Here is a 13194-nt window from a genome sequence, read left to right as displayed (position 1 = left end):
AGTCAAATCAATACAGTATAATTAAGAGAAACAGAAACTTCTCGTCTTCTTCTCGTTTTCTTCAGTATAATTTCATAGGTTTAGAACGTTTTAAAGGTTTGTTTTCTTTTCATACTCATCACGTTTAAAATTTTTAATGCCCTCGTACATAAGGATGTGTCAAAAGTGACTGAAAACAATATCACGAAATGCGATGAGCACCAATAAATGACATGAATATTGACCCATTGAAGTCCATGAAGTGGTTAATTTGGGCTCTCATAGGAGTTTTCATCGCACTACAGCCCTCTTACATCCATCCAGATGAACATTTCCAGAGTTTAGAAGTTTTAGCGACCAGAATTGGTGGGGTTAAAGGTAGCATTCCATGGGAGTTTACTCAGGATCATTCCGCGAGGAGTTTCGTTCCATTGTATATTAGTCATTGGTGGGTATTTCAATTTTACGGCATTTTAAGCCCATTGTGGATCCTAAGGTTGGTTAGGCTGCAAAATTTTGGGTTATATTTGTTAATAAGTCGGTATGCTTTGAATCATCTGACGCACTCTGGAAGCCAAGCTGAATTCCTGCTGCAATCATCATACATTGCATGGTGCCATCAGAGCCATTCTTTTTCGAATTCATTGGAAACCTTACTCGTTTTAATTGCACTTTCGCTGTATAGTGATCTAACGAAAGTCCCAAATGGTCATCATGCAATGGTCAAGTCTGCTGTGCTGTCGATCGTTATTACACTTGGGGTGTTCAATAGAATAACCTTCCCCGTTTTTCTTTTGATACCTTCAGTTGTACTTTTTGTCAAATTTTACCTCAGGTCCTGGAGGTCTCTAATGGTCTTGGGGATTACAATATTGTTATCAGCCCTGTCTTTCATATATGTGGATACTCTGATTTACGGTGGGTCTCGCTGGGTCATTGCTCCCTGGAATAATTTCAAGTACAATTTAGATGAATCCAATTTGGCTCAACATGGATTGCATCCGAGGTATACCCATGTTTTGGTTAATTTCCCACAACTTGTAGGACCCACAGTTTTATTTCTACAGATTCCACGTAAAAGCCTAAGAGGTTGGTTTACGAATATTCCTGTGCTATCTGCTTTATCAGGTTTGGCCTTACTATCTGTTTTTAAACACCAGGAACTTAGATTCTTGATCCCGTTAGCGCCATTGACGCTGATGAGCTTGAAATTCAACAGTTATTGGAAAACGTACGGTGTGAAGGCATGGATTGGTTTTAATATAATAATGGCAACTGTTATGGGTGTTTTGCACCAAGGTGGTATAGTTCCTCTTTTGGATTTGATACGGGACGAGCCAGTAGGCGTTCACATTTGGTGGAAGACTTATTCCCCCCCAACATGGATGTACGCTAACCAAAGACTAATTACGTCTACTACCAACTTTGTTGATAATGTGGAAAGAGTGGATAATGTCCCATTTTCCTCTATTCACGACCATGTTGTTGATCTCAAAGGTTGTGACGAGACGTTATTAAATCACACGTTACATCAATTTCTTTTACAAAATACAAATGTTCAAATTATAGCTCCAAATTCTGTTGCGCATCGATTGGAATCATTGCAGGACAATTATCACTTTCAATCGTTACAAAGTTGGCCGATTCATCTTGATTTAGATCACATCGATTTTTCCAGCAAATTACTAGGTATTACTCAGTATAGTGTAACTCGCAGATAACAATGCATTTTTTTTTTTTCGGTGGTTTTATCTATACTTCGATTACAATATATATCTTGAGGTCATCATTTGTAGAAATCGAATTTGTCGACATCATTTTCAGTTTTAACTTGAGCATCGTAAGCTTCTTCCAAATCACTCTGTAAAATGACATATCTGTTCCTCCTCACTGCACGTAGACCGGCTTCCTGCATGATAGCTGCAATGACGGCACCTGATAAAGAATCGTTACGAATAATTAAAGAGTCCAAATCTGCCTCCGGGGCCAATGACATCTTAGCGGCAATAGTGCCGAAGATTAGACGACGTTCACGTCTATCACGCAGGGAGGGGAATTCGATCTTTCTGTCCAATCTACCAGGTCTTAACAATGCAGGATCTAAGGTATCAGCTCTGTTCGTAGCCATAATCACCTTAACGTTAGTACTTTGGTCGAAACCATCCATCTGTGTCATTAATTCGATTAAAATACGTTGCACTTCACGATCAGACCCCGTCTGTGCATCAAAACGCTTTGTAGCAATAGAATCCACTTCATCGATGAAAATAATGGATGGTGCATTTTCTCTAGCAAGTCTAAACACATCACGAACCATTCTAGGACCTTCACCCAGATATTTGTGAACGAATTCAGAACCATTAACTCTGATGAATGCAGCAGAAGTACTATTTGCCACAGCTTTAACCAACATAGTTTTACCGGTACCTGGAGGACCATACAATAGAACACCTCTTGGTGGATCAATCCCAATCTGTTGGTATAAATCTGCTTGTGTCAATGGTAACTCTACCGCCTCCCTGATTTCTTGCTTTTGTATGTCCAACCCACCTACATCTGAATAAGTAACATCTGGTTTCTCAGACTCATTCATAATAGATATACTAGAATCTGAATCTGGTGGTAAAATAACCACTAATGCATTGGAATGACGGTGTAGCGCCACCGACATGGATGGTTTTAGCAATTCTCTGTCTAAGGTTGATAAAATTCTTACCACATAACTCATCCCAGTAGTACTGGAGACAATACCTGTATTCTGATCAATAGGTTCCAAAAATTGGCCAATCACCAGAGGTACTGACTGGATTCTCTTCACTTCTTCTTGAGCCCTAAACAATTCTCTTTTCAAATGACGTTGTTCATCCTTAATATATTCACCCTGTAGATTTAAAAGCTCATATTCTTTTTCCAGTTTTTTCAATTTTAAATACACATCAGCATTCCCTTGTGAAACCAAACTACCACTATTGTTGTTTAATTGCGACACCAACGCACCATAAGACTTAATAGCAGGTGGCTTCTCTTCAACAATACTTTCAGCTGGGTTTACAATTCCTAATTCCTCCATTATAACTCTCAAACTGTTCTCTATCAGAGGATTTCCTCCTATATCTCCTTTGATGTTCTTGTTAAGGTGGCAAACCATTTAAAGTTGGACCAACTTTAAAGGTCCTTTGATGTCTAAGGTAGCATCACTTTGTACGTTATAACGTGAATAAGAAGAATATATATGCCATGTGACTAGATGATCGACGGTGAAGATCAAAGAAATGGGTCAGTATTCTATTCCAAATGGGATTCATATTACAATTCTATATTTTATTTACAGAAAATTCGAGTTCAGGTTTCATATAATGCGTGACATAGCTGTACCGCATATAAATAGGAAGATGGAACAGGCGTAGAGTTGTAAATTGGTCAAAGTCTTTTCAGAATGCAAATTTAGAGCATCAGAGGGGTCGAAGCGAGCTGCTTTTATCTTGATCCAGTTCCACATGTGAATAGTATAAGCTCTAGCGGCTTCGTAAAATTGCCAGGGCTTCTCATAAACATAATCCATAGTTTTTTGTGAAATTTCTTTGGTTGTAGGTGTAATTGCAGTCTTAGCCCCATCATCTGTGGCCACGGGCTCATTGGCACTCTTTTTATCGTGCATAGTGGCTGATAAATCTTTTAATGCCGTGGTTTGTTCATCCGCATATTGGTCAAGAGCTTGCTTTACTTTAACCTCAAATGAACTGGTTAATCTTCTTCTTTTCCAAGGTTCTAAAAGCAATTGGAACACTAGAAACAATATGATGTTAACCGTCATCAGCAGGAAAGTCCCCCAAGTAGAAGTCCTCCTAATTTTGTCGGACCATATTTGTTCCTCGTGGTAACGAGTCAATATCGCACGGTATAAATCGTCATTTAGTTTTTCTTGTTTGACCTCCATTGCATTAACTTTAGTCTTCAATTGCTGTTCTTTCTTTAGGTTCATTGCATCATTCTTGTAGAGTAGGGTGAATCTTTCCAATTCTTCTGGGGTCCAGATGTTTTTCCTCTGTAACAATTCATTCAGCTCCCTTTGAGATCTTGTCCGTTCTTCAATGGCCATCGCATAATCTTCCTTTAGCTCTCTTAACTCACTTCTAGTCTCTTCCAAAGTACCTTCCATCAATTGAATACTTTTCCGTAGTTTTTGAATACTAGAATAGCCAGTCACGTCGTTGAGTGCTCTAGTAGCGGTAAATATGGTTTCTTGTAATGAATCCAAATAAAATTCTAACTTTCGAGACCATTTACGACGATATATCTCTCTTTCAGATGGTAGCCCTTGAATTTGACCGTCATTTTCGACATCCTTGTTATAATTTAACCTTTGATTTGATCTATCTCTCTCTTGTTCAGCAATCTTCTTATTGGCATCCCGTATGGCATCTCGAGCCTTACTAAAATGGTACTGCAATTGAGTAGCATATTTATTGACCACTTTTCTGGTATCATCTAATTTTGCCTTGATATTATTCCAACGGGGCTCTAACCATGGTTTGCTATTCTTTTGACTCGATTTAGGGTTTTTATTCAATGTTGATTCTTTATACTCTTGGCCAATACATTTATAAATACTGAATCTTCGTGCAGGTATGCTCAATGGACCAAATTTAGTTACTGGTAGCGATTGTGGTCGTACAAGATATGCAAAACGACGTGCTATAAGCATTTGCCGTCTTCCTTTAGCGATCTATTGTGGTCGAAACGTTTTGTTGAAGTTGTAAGTAGACGGGAAGTTGATACTTACCCAATGGTGAAAACTACCAATGTGTTCTCAAATATTGAATGAATACAGACCTTACCATCAACGATGAGTGGATTTGCATTGGATCTCAAGTCCAAGGGTAAGAAATCTGGCAAGAAGAAGAGAAGTAATGTGTTCGGTGAGGATGATCAGGGCAAGAAGAAGACCAAGATAAAGCTAACGCATGTGGATGAGTACCAAGAAGAACCAGAGAAAAAGCTGGTCATCGAACCAGAAACATTGAGATCTAGTTTCTTTAATGGTGAGAGACCTGCCAAGGCTAACACAAAAGACGCTAAACCCAAATATGGACTCATAACGGTAAATGATGAGAATCAGCAGGAAGATACGTCGAATGGTCAAGAACACATCAACTTAAAGCTTCCGGATGAGGATTCGTTACCTGAAATCACGAAGAAAGAGGAATATGAAAAAGTCCCTGTAGAAGAATTTGGTGAAGCTTTACTAAGGGGAATGGGATGGGATGGTAAAGAGGATGAGAGGAACGGTGGTGATTCGCCAGCACCGAGACTGCCATTCTTGGGAATTGGTGCGAAGGCCCTACCGAATCACAATAATAATGGTAGGAATAAAGAGCAGGAGGACTCATATATGCCCGTGGTCAAAGTTGATAAAAAATCGGGAGAAAAGGTTACATGAATTTAAAATGGATTAAAGCATTTGTATAATGATGAATTAATATTTACACGCTAAAAAAATGTATCAGTACTAAAAAATATTAAACTATTAGGCAATCATTAAACTCGTCAATTTGTTGTACATTTAGACCATCGCACCAAATCCAAAAAGTACAAGTTGGGTGACCACAGTCGTCCCCCAAAGTTTCATCCAATCACTCTTCTTTCTGTATTCCCACTCGTCGACCATTTTGATCAAATCAACATAAAGTTCCATGCTTAGGGAATCGTAAACACCAGTTTCTTGGAACATGATCATGTTTTTCAACTCTTGGGCATTCTTCACTATTCTACAGCGAAGAACAATATCATTATTGTCCTGTGCTGGTTGATCATGAAATTTAATAATTTCTTGGTTTTTAGCAGATTCACCATCTTCACTTTGGGGCCATCTTGATGGTGTCGAAATTACTGTTACATTCGGGTACGATTTAGTCTTTTTGATGGCAACTTGTGGTGAGTTCCATGTAGAATTTGAATGTCTAATGTCGCTAAATGATTGGAAAATTCCGTGCTGTGTATTGATGTAAGAAATTAGTGGCTTTAGCTCTTCCAGTGAAATGATGTGTTCGCCAGTGGATAGTCTGGGGGCATTATCCGGGAATTTTGCCTTCAAATCCTTAAATTTAAACTTCAAATCGAGAACCATGTATTTGCTATTATCATCATAGTCACCTGTATCCGTTTCAGTATGTGGTAACATCACATCTGCAATAATTTCGAGGTCACCATCTTCTACCCAGTTGAAGGAATTAGATCTGTTAAGACCCAAATCTCTAACGTTGATTGAGTCCAATCTCAACCTGGTTATTCTTTTCCAATGCTGAAGATCCTGCTCCAATTCGTTTATATAGGGCAATTTGTGTTGCCTCTTGTGAATTGAGAAAAGTGAATGATTGATGGCACCTGTGACAATATTCGCATTAAAGAAGTCTGGGATCATCCATTCGAATCTCAATTGCGGCATCTCTAAATCATATATGGAGAGTTTGAATTTAGTCCCCATTTGTTTATCATGAACGTTCACACTGGAATCTGTGATTTGTACTCTACCCAAATGGTATTCCTTATTGGAAAACCAATCAATGAGAAAATCCTTTGGGGATTTTGATTTATATGCATAGTTGACCTTTGCATCACCTTTCATGCCAAAGACAGATATATCTTGGATCAGGCCATTACCCCAAAGCCACTTCATTAAATTTAGCTTCAGCTCTATCTGATGGAATTTAAGATCAAATTCAAACTTGGGTTCCTTTTCATCCTGCTCCATATGTTCCTGTTGTGAAGTCTTTAATTCCACTTTATTAAACCTAATACACCTTTTCTTCCATTCCGGTATCAATGCATCTTGAAAATTCACATCTATACCGTCCAAATATGCATTCAACATTTTACCAATACATCTACCTACCACTTCCTTGGCAAAAACTGTATTGAAAATGAGTAAAATTATAGAAACAAACGTCGTCGTTCCCAATATGATCCAGGCAATTTGTGAAATCAATAACCATGAGAACATGGTACTTATTTCGTTGGCAGAAAACGGTCTATTACCTCTTATGAGTAACCACTTAGTGTTAATTTTAAACCTTTGGTAAAAATTAGTAGCTTCTGACAGTAGCCGCTCTTTGTCCATCCTTGTACGATTTTTCTGAAGCAGTATATTTTGAATGTGCAGATAATCTGTATTGTTACTTAACATATCCTGAGGATTTGGATTCTTTTTGAACTGATTCATTAATGGACCTTTTCCACATTGATGAAAATTACGTACTCCATACCAGAGTGGCTGCCAACAAGTGACCCTTGATAAGCAGCTATTTCGAGCTGCTCTGACTGTACTCCTTACGAGCAGGTTACGCATTTCACACCAGGGGTAAACCTAACAAAATATGTACAAGTGGTTCTTTTTGAGATGAAAACAACAACAACTCTATGTGAGACAGTGATAGATGGAAATGTCAGCTAAAATTTTGTCAATAGTTTGAATAATTTTGTACTTGTATGAGTTCGCATTGTGCTAAATTTTCCACCCGCCTAAACTTAATTGAAGAGCCATGAAATAGTGAGTAGAAAGACGGTTCTTAGGGACTCGACACAGCAGTTTTGAGACTCTCCCAAGCATTATCTGAGCTATCTTATACTTGTAATTCCCTTACCTCTGTATCACGTGACTGTTGAAGACCTTTTTGACACTTTCCTTTTGCAAGTGAAAAATTTTGAGAAGCTCATCGCATCTCATCTCATCGATGTCTAAATCACATCGCATGCATTTGTAGAGTCAATCATAAGAGCATTCTAGTCCACAGCCATGGTTGCACCAACTGCTTTGAAGAAGTCTGAAGCACCAACAGCTCCTGTTGAAAGTTCCAGGATTGTTGGTGTTGATAACACTGCACAAATTGATGATGACGATGACGATGTGCTTGTCGGACAAGATACAGAAATGAAGGATCAAGATCAAGAGCAAGAACAGGAATCTCCTAAGCAACAGGAGTCTAAAGGTGTGGTTTTAGATGATCAAGGGAAACCAAGATTCGGTTCTGCTAAGAAGTCATCTGGTGAAAGAGTTAAGATAGAGAGTAGAAAAGTCGGTGTCCCTCCTCATAGAATGACACCGCTCAGAAACAACTGGACCAAAATATATCCACCATTGGTAGAACATTTGAAACTACAAGTGAGAATGAATCTCAAAACGAAAAGTGTGGAATTGAGATCCCATCCTCGTCAAACGACGGACCCCGGTGCTCTACAGAAAGGGGCCGATTTTATCAAGGCTTTTACACTAGGGTTTGATCTTGATGATTCCATTGCTCTACTTAGATTGGACGACCTTTACATTGAGACTTTCGAGGTCAAGGATGTCAAGACTTTGAACGGTGACCATTTGTCAAGAGCCATTGGTCGTATTGCAGGTAAAGATGGTAAGACCAAATTTGCCATTGAAAATGCTACCAGAACGAGAATTGTACTTGCCGATGCCAAAATCCACATCTTGGGTGGGTTTACACATATTAGAATGGCACGAGAGGCAGTTGTAAGTCTAATTCTCGGTTCTCCTCCAGGTAAGGTCTACGGTAACCTACGTACAGTTGCCTCTAGGCTAAAAGAGAGGTACTAGAAGTCTTTTTAAGAGATTTACTCACTTGTATAATAATAGCACTATCAGTATAGTAGTATAGTAGTATAGTAATGAGTATTCGGTAGGGAACCATTTCGTGACGCGCGTTTATACAAGATAGATACAAACCCAATCTTCATTGCAATTCATCATAGAGGTGAGAAAGGCGTTGAAGGTCTGCTAAGCAGTGGTTTCTTATCCATGAAGAGGGCCGTTTCAGTGACTGAGTTGCTGAATGGTAATACGAAGAGGAAAAGTAAGCAGGAAGTTCCTGAAGAGATATCCGTAGATGAAGAAGATGAAGTTATAGTTGAATCCAATGAATTCTCAAGAGAAGACACGTCATCTCCATTGAGATACGAAGAGGAGCCTAGTATGGTTTCCAAGAAGCCCTCTGAAGGTAAGCAATCAGTACAGGGTTTCTTGATGAATAGAAAATCCAAGAAAGTCCCTGAACCTGAACCTGAACCTGAAGTCATTTCTCTGGATAATGAAGGTGACGAATATATGATGGCAGAAAAGAAGGTTACCTACCCGTCAAGCTTCAAGAAGACAAGTCTGAAGGATTTGTTTAGCAATTTTAAGCAATCAGAAGTTAAACCTGAGAAAGAAGTTTCTATTCAGACAAATGACACACATGCATCTAGTGGGCCGTTGCAAAGGTTCCATGAAATATCAAAGTTACAGGATTTAGAAGCACCACTGCCGTCTCATCAATTGGTTCAGTGTGACCCAGAAATTGAATATAAAACATTAGACTTACCTAGAGCTAAGTCATTTGCTTACCATCCACCTCAAATAGATCCGAAAGAATATGCGTCGTTGCGAAGTCAGCTAGATCAGCAAACCCCAAGCTATGCGACTATGATGGCGGAAGGGGTCAAGGATTCTAACCTTTGGCCTCAATTCAGCAAGCCAGAGACATTACAACAGGTCATGTTAGAAACTTCAATGAAGAAAGCGGTCTATGAATGGATTGAAAATGCATTTACTAAGTTGAAAAATCATACGAGTAGATCAAAGTTATTGATGAAAAAACAAGTTTTGGAAGGCACTGATAGATTAGATGATTTTATTGTGAGAGATGATATAGAAGAAGAGGAAGGACCTATGATTGAATTCGTACCGCTGATGATTCTACATGGTGATGGGATTGGTAAAAATACATTGATAGAGGTTATAATGCAAATGGTAGGTGGCCAGATTTATGAGATAAACACGTCGAATAATAGAGGTAAAAAGGATATTCTAGATAATTTGTTAGAATTTTCTACCTCGCATTACGTGAAGGGACAAGGTTCAAAGGGTATAATCTTACTGGATGATGTTGATGTAATCTTTAAGGAGCACGATAAATTTTTTTGGGGGGCAATAGAAAAATTGTTATGGCAAAGCAGAAGGCCTGTGGTTTTGATCTGTCGGAATTTGAGTCTAGTGCCCAATAATTTGGTTCAAGTGGCACAACAGGAGCAGTCGATCTTTCATGCGAGTAAAGTTTCGGTGAGAACTACAACTAGTTTTTTAAAAAGCTTCTGTATTAAAAATGGTATTGTTCCTAATGATGTTATTTTGAATCACCTGGCAAAGGTAAATCGTAGAGATATAAGGAAATCTCTGATGGCCTTGCAATTCTATTGCCAACCCCCAGGAAAATTCCCTTTAGGACAACTGGAGCGAAATAAAAACGATGATTTATCCTTTGATGATGCAGTGCATTATTCAGATCTTCTTTCTCATAGTGATATATTATCCAGTAACTGTCAATGGAAATCCGCCATCTTACAGGATAAAGATTTGACACATTTATCGTACGAATCTCGTTCTATTCTTGATTCCATACCAGATGATCAAGAAAGACTACGGCACGATTATATGATTGACAATAAGATGCATCTCGTAGATGACACCAGGCGTCCACTGTTGCCCTTCGAATTGAACGTGGGCGGCTATATGGAAAATCATTTACTTGCATATTATAAGGGTCCCAATTCAGTCCAAAACTTAAGAGATAGGAGGTTTAATACAATTAAAGAGACCTCTGTTGCATTTTTAAGTTCCAGAATTGGGAAGAAAGAATCCTCCATAAGCAACATTACCAGAAAAACAAGAAATTCAAAAAAACTTCGTCAAATTCTAGAAGGGTTTCAAGGAAATTATCCTAAAAGTGCAATTGATGATTCGATAAACTTCAATTTCAAAACAACCAGTGGGAATCGACTGGGCGAACTTGTCAATCCTTATGTGTTGAAGTTTGCACAATCAGATTGGAATAAGAGGCAGATCAACAAACGTTTATTTAAACAAGCGATAAACGGTTTTTCGGAAGGTGAATATTTTAATGCCGTAGCTCAATTGTCACAAGATGGGTTGTTCAAAAATCCTTATTTCGAAGCCGACCCTAAGCTTGTCATAGATAGTTGGGAATAGTAACAATTAATTAAAAACAAATGCATAATCTATATAATAACAGTTCTTAAGTTCAATTTACCACCTCTAAAATTTTTTAAGGCTCTATGCTTCATATCTATTGCCTGCAATATTCTCCATGCTTCTTCTACATGACAACGCCTGAGGGGACTAACAACATTGTCAGGACCTTCGAAAAGCCATTTCTTCCTTTTCGCAGAGTGTTTTAAACTAAACTCTTGGCCGGTTTGTTGAGATTTATCCTTTTGTATTTGAAGCATTTGTTCTCTCTTTTTCACCTTTAGGGCAGTTTCAGTCAAAGCACATACAATTTCGAAAGTTAGAAAACCCAATATATCAATCACATCGTCGTGTGGTTTACCTTCAGTCAATTGAGATATCCCTGACCAGTCTCTAAATCTTTTAGCTTTTCTAAAGGTAAAACTAGCCTGACGACAATCTGACCAGTGTACGTATTCTTCCTTAGTCATATACTTTGTTCTTTCATCTGCCATCTTTAATCTTTTCAAGGTCGCAATATTAGCTTCTCTCTCATCCTCATCTAAATCATCATCTTCTTCATTATTTTCCAGTGCCTGTTCATTAAACATAAATTGTAATTCCCAAGGCAGCTTGATTTGCGACTTCTTAACCTTCATTACAGCACCACTTTCCTTTTCTGCACCATCTGGTGCTACTTTCTTATCTTCATCATCACCACCTCCTCCACCTGCACCTGCAGGTCCACCAGTAGGATCTTGATCCTTGGCGTTTTTACGCAAATCCTTCCACGATAAGTAGGTTCTTAGTCTGTTGACCTTAGCCTTATCGTGTCTAATAAGAAAGATGACGTCTTCAGGTAATATACTTTTACTGTTTCTCATATGAGCTGTCTTGGTAGATTGAAGTAGAATTTCAATGACTTGACCTCTAACGATATCTTCTATTAATGACGTTGTTTCCACTGGTGGGTCATTAGTCTCACCGGAGACAAACATCATCTGCTGAATTTCAATACGGTACTTATGCTTCTCCATAATGATTCAAATCTCTTCTGGCTGATCTCCTAATGCCTTCTTTCTTGTAGTATAAGAAAGCTTGTAGGTTTGTATAATTGAAAAATTACGGTTTCTTAACATCATCGACTCATCTTAAAGGGGACCAAATTCCATCTTGGTAAAAGAAAACGGTTAGAAATGAGTGAATGGTGCGTCGAAAATCCTGAGAGTATACCACTGACATTGGATAAGAGTCAATACCAACATCTGATAGATATAGAACAGTATTTATCTCCATTAGCTGATAAGCCGTCGACCTTATTGATATTAAATCAGAAGATTGATATACCCGATGTTTTTTTAGAAATATGGGGTCATTACAAACTGAAAGTTTGTGCAGATGGTGGTGCTAATAGACTATACGAATTATTTGGTGATGATGAATCTGCAAGATCTCGATATTTACCTGACTACATCGTTGGTGATTTGGACTCATTGAAGGAAGATGTGAAAAGGTATTATAGACAAAAAAAAGTTGTGATAATAAAACAATTGACCCAATATTCAACGGACTTTTCTAAATGTTTGGATGTTATCGCACTTCATTGGAACTCATCAGCGTTTGCTCAAAAAGTTAGGAGTAGTACCGATGAGAATCATTCTGTAGAGCTCTATGATGGATTGGCCAAATGGCGAGAAAAATTGAGTGATAAGAGTGGAATTAAGATTAATACGTTGGCCTTAGGTGGTATCAATGGTAGGTTTGATCAGACGATCCACTCTATTTCGCAACTTTATCAATTATCATCCAATGAAAGTCAATTCAACTTGTGTTACCTTTCTTCTACTGATCTGATATTTTTAATACCATCACAGGGAACTCTTCTAACGTATTCTAAAAAATTTAGACATGAGTGTATCGGGAATTGTGGATTATTACCTTTAGGACGGCCAACGGTTTTGCAAGAGACTCGTGGATTAAAATGGGATGTCGGCAATTGGTCAACAAGTATTGAAGAAGGCAAAGTTAGCAGCAGCAACAGATTTGTTGGTGAAGAAAAATGTTTATTGAAAACAAAGGACAGTGTAGTAATTAGTGTGGAAATTCAAATGGGGAATCTAAAGAGATTCTTGTAACAGCTTAATTAGCGAATAATAAAGGGCTTATATATTTTTCTTAGAATATATATATATAGGTTCTAGATACAG

At 38.2% G+C, this 13194-nt stretch overlaps 9 protein-coding genes across 9 annotated transcripts; 5 read left to right on the top strand and 4 right to left on the bottom strand.

Moving 5' to 3' along the window:
* Window positions 1-212: 212 nt before the first annotated feature.
* SMP3 (glycosylphosphatidylinositol-alpha 1,2 mannosyltransferase) lies at window positions 213-1700 on the top strand (the record flags this gene model as incomplete). The annotated part of the gene is made up of 1 exon (XM_002496890.1): window positions 213-1700. One exon carries the CDS (start codon window positions 213-215, stop codon window positions 1698-1700), a length of 1488 nt encoding a protein of 495 aa, XP_002496935.1.
* Window positions 1701-1765: 65 nt separating this feature from the next.
* On the bottom strand, window positions 1766-3127 carry RPT3 (proteasome regulatory particle base subunit RPT3; the record flags this gene model as incomplete). The annotated part of the gene is made up of 1 exon (XM_002496889.1): window positions 1766-3127. The coding sequence occupies one exon, from the start codon at window positions 3125-3127 to the stop codon at window positions 1766-1768; it is 1362 nt and encodes a 453-aa protein (XP_002496934.1).
* Window positions 3128-3328: 201 nt separating this feature from the next.
* On the bottom strand, window positions 3329-4684 carry SHE9 (She9p; the record flags this gene model as incomplete). The annotated part of the gene is made up of 1 exon (XM_002496888.1): window positions 3329-4684. One exon carries the CDS (start codon window positions 4682-4684, stop codon window positions 3329-3331), a length of 1356 nt encoding a protein of 451 aa, XP_002496933.1.
* A 141-nt stretch (window positions 4685-4825) lies between these two features.
* Window positions 4826-5419, top strand: SPP2 (spliceosome ATPase-activating subunit SPP2; the record flags this gene model as incomplete). The annotated part of the gene is made up of 1 exon (XM_002496887.1): window positions 4826-5419. One exon carries the CDS (start codon window positions 4826-4828, stop codon window positions 5417-5419), a length of 594 nt encoding a protein of 197 aa, XP_002496932.1.
* Window positions 5420-5542: 123 nt separating this feature from the next.
* MDM32 (Mdm32p) lies at window positions 5543-7324 on the bottom strand (the record flags this gene model as incomplete). Its single annotated transcript, XM_002496886.1, has 1 exon — window positions 5543-7324. The coding sequence occupies one exon, from the start codon at window positions 7322-7324 to the stop codon at window positions 5543-5545; it is 1782 nt and encodes a 593-aa protein (XP_002496931.1).
* A 447-nt stretch (window positions 7325-7771) lies between these two features.
* Window positions 7772-8581, top strand: PNO1 (Pno1p; the record flags this gene model as incomplete). Its single annotated transcript, XM_002496885.1, has 1 exon — window positions 7772-8581. The coding sequence occupies one exon, from the start codon at window positions 7772-7774 to the stop codon at window positions 8579-8581; it is 810 nt and encodes a 269-aa protein (XP_002496930.1).
* Window positions 8582-8782: 201 nt separating this feature from the next.
* On the top strand, window positions 8783-11008 carry ELG1 (Elg1p; the record flags this gene model as incomplete). Its single annotated transcript, XM_002496884.1, has 1 exon — window positions 8783-11008. The coding sequence occupies one exon, from the start codon at window positions 8783-8785 to the stop codon at window positions 11006-11008; it is 2226 nt and encodes a 741-aa protein (XP_002496929.1).
* A 29-nt stretch (window positions 11009-11037) lies between these two features.
* SPT3 (transcriptional regulator SPT3) lies at window positions 11038-12024 on the bottom strand (the record flags this gene model as incomplete). Its single annotated transcript, XM_002496883.1, has 1 exon — window positions 11038-12024. One exon carries the CDS (start codon window positions 12022-12024, stop codon window positions 11038-11040), a length of 987 nt encoding a protein of 328 aa, XP_002496928.1.
* A 159-nt stretch (window positions 12025-12183) lies between these two features.
* On the top strand, window positions 12184-13122 carry THI80 (thiamine diphosphokinase; the record flags this gene model as incomplete). The annotated part of the gene is made up of 1 exon (XM_002496882.1): window positions 12184-13122. The coding sequence occupies one exon, from the start codon at window positions 12184-12186 to the stop codon at window positions 13120-13122; it is 939 nt and encodes a 312-aa protein (XP_002496927.1).
* Window positions 13123-13194: the final 72 nt, after the last annotated feature.

This window comes from Zygosaccharomyces rouxii (genome assembly GCF_000026365.1).
Source record: "Zygosaccharomyces rouxii strain CBS732 chromosome D complete sequence".
NCBI lineage: Eukaryota > Fungi > Ascomycota > Saccharomycetes > Saccharomycetales > Saccharomycetaceae > Zygosaccharomyces > Zygosaccharomyces rouxii.
The sequence above is the reverse complement of the archived record's forward strand: the minus strand, read 5'-3'. Positions and strand labels throughout refer to the sequence as shown.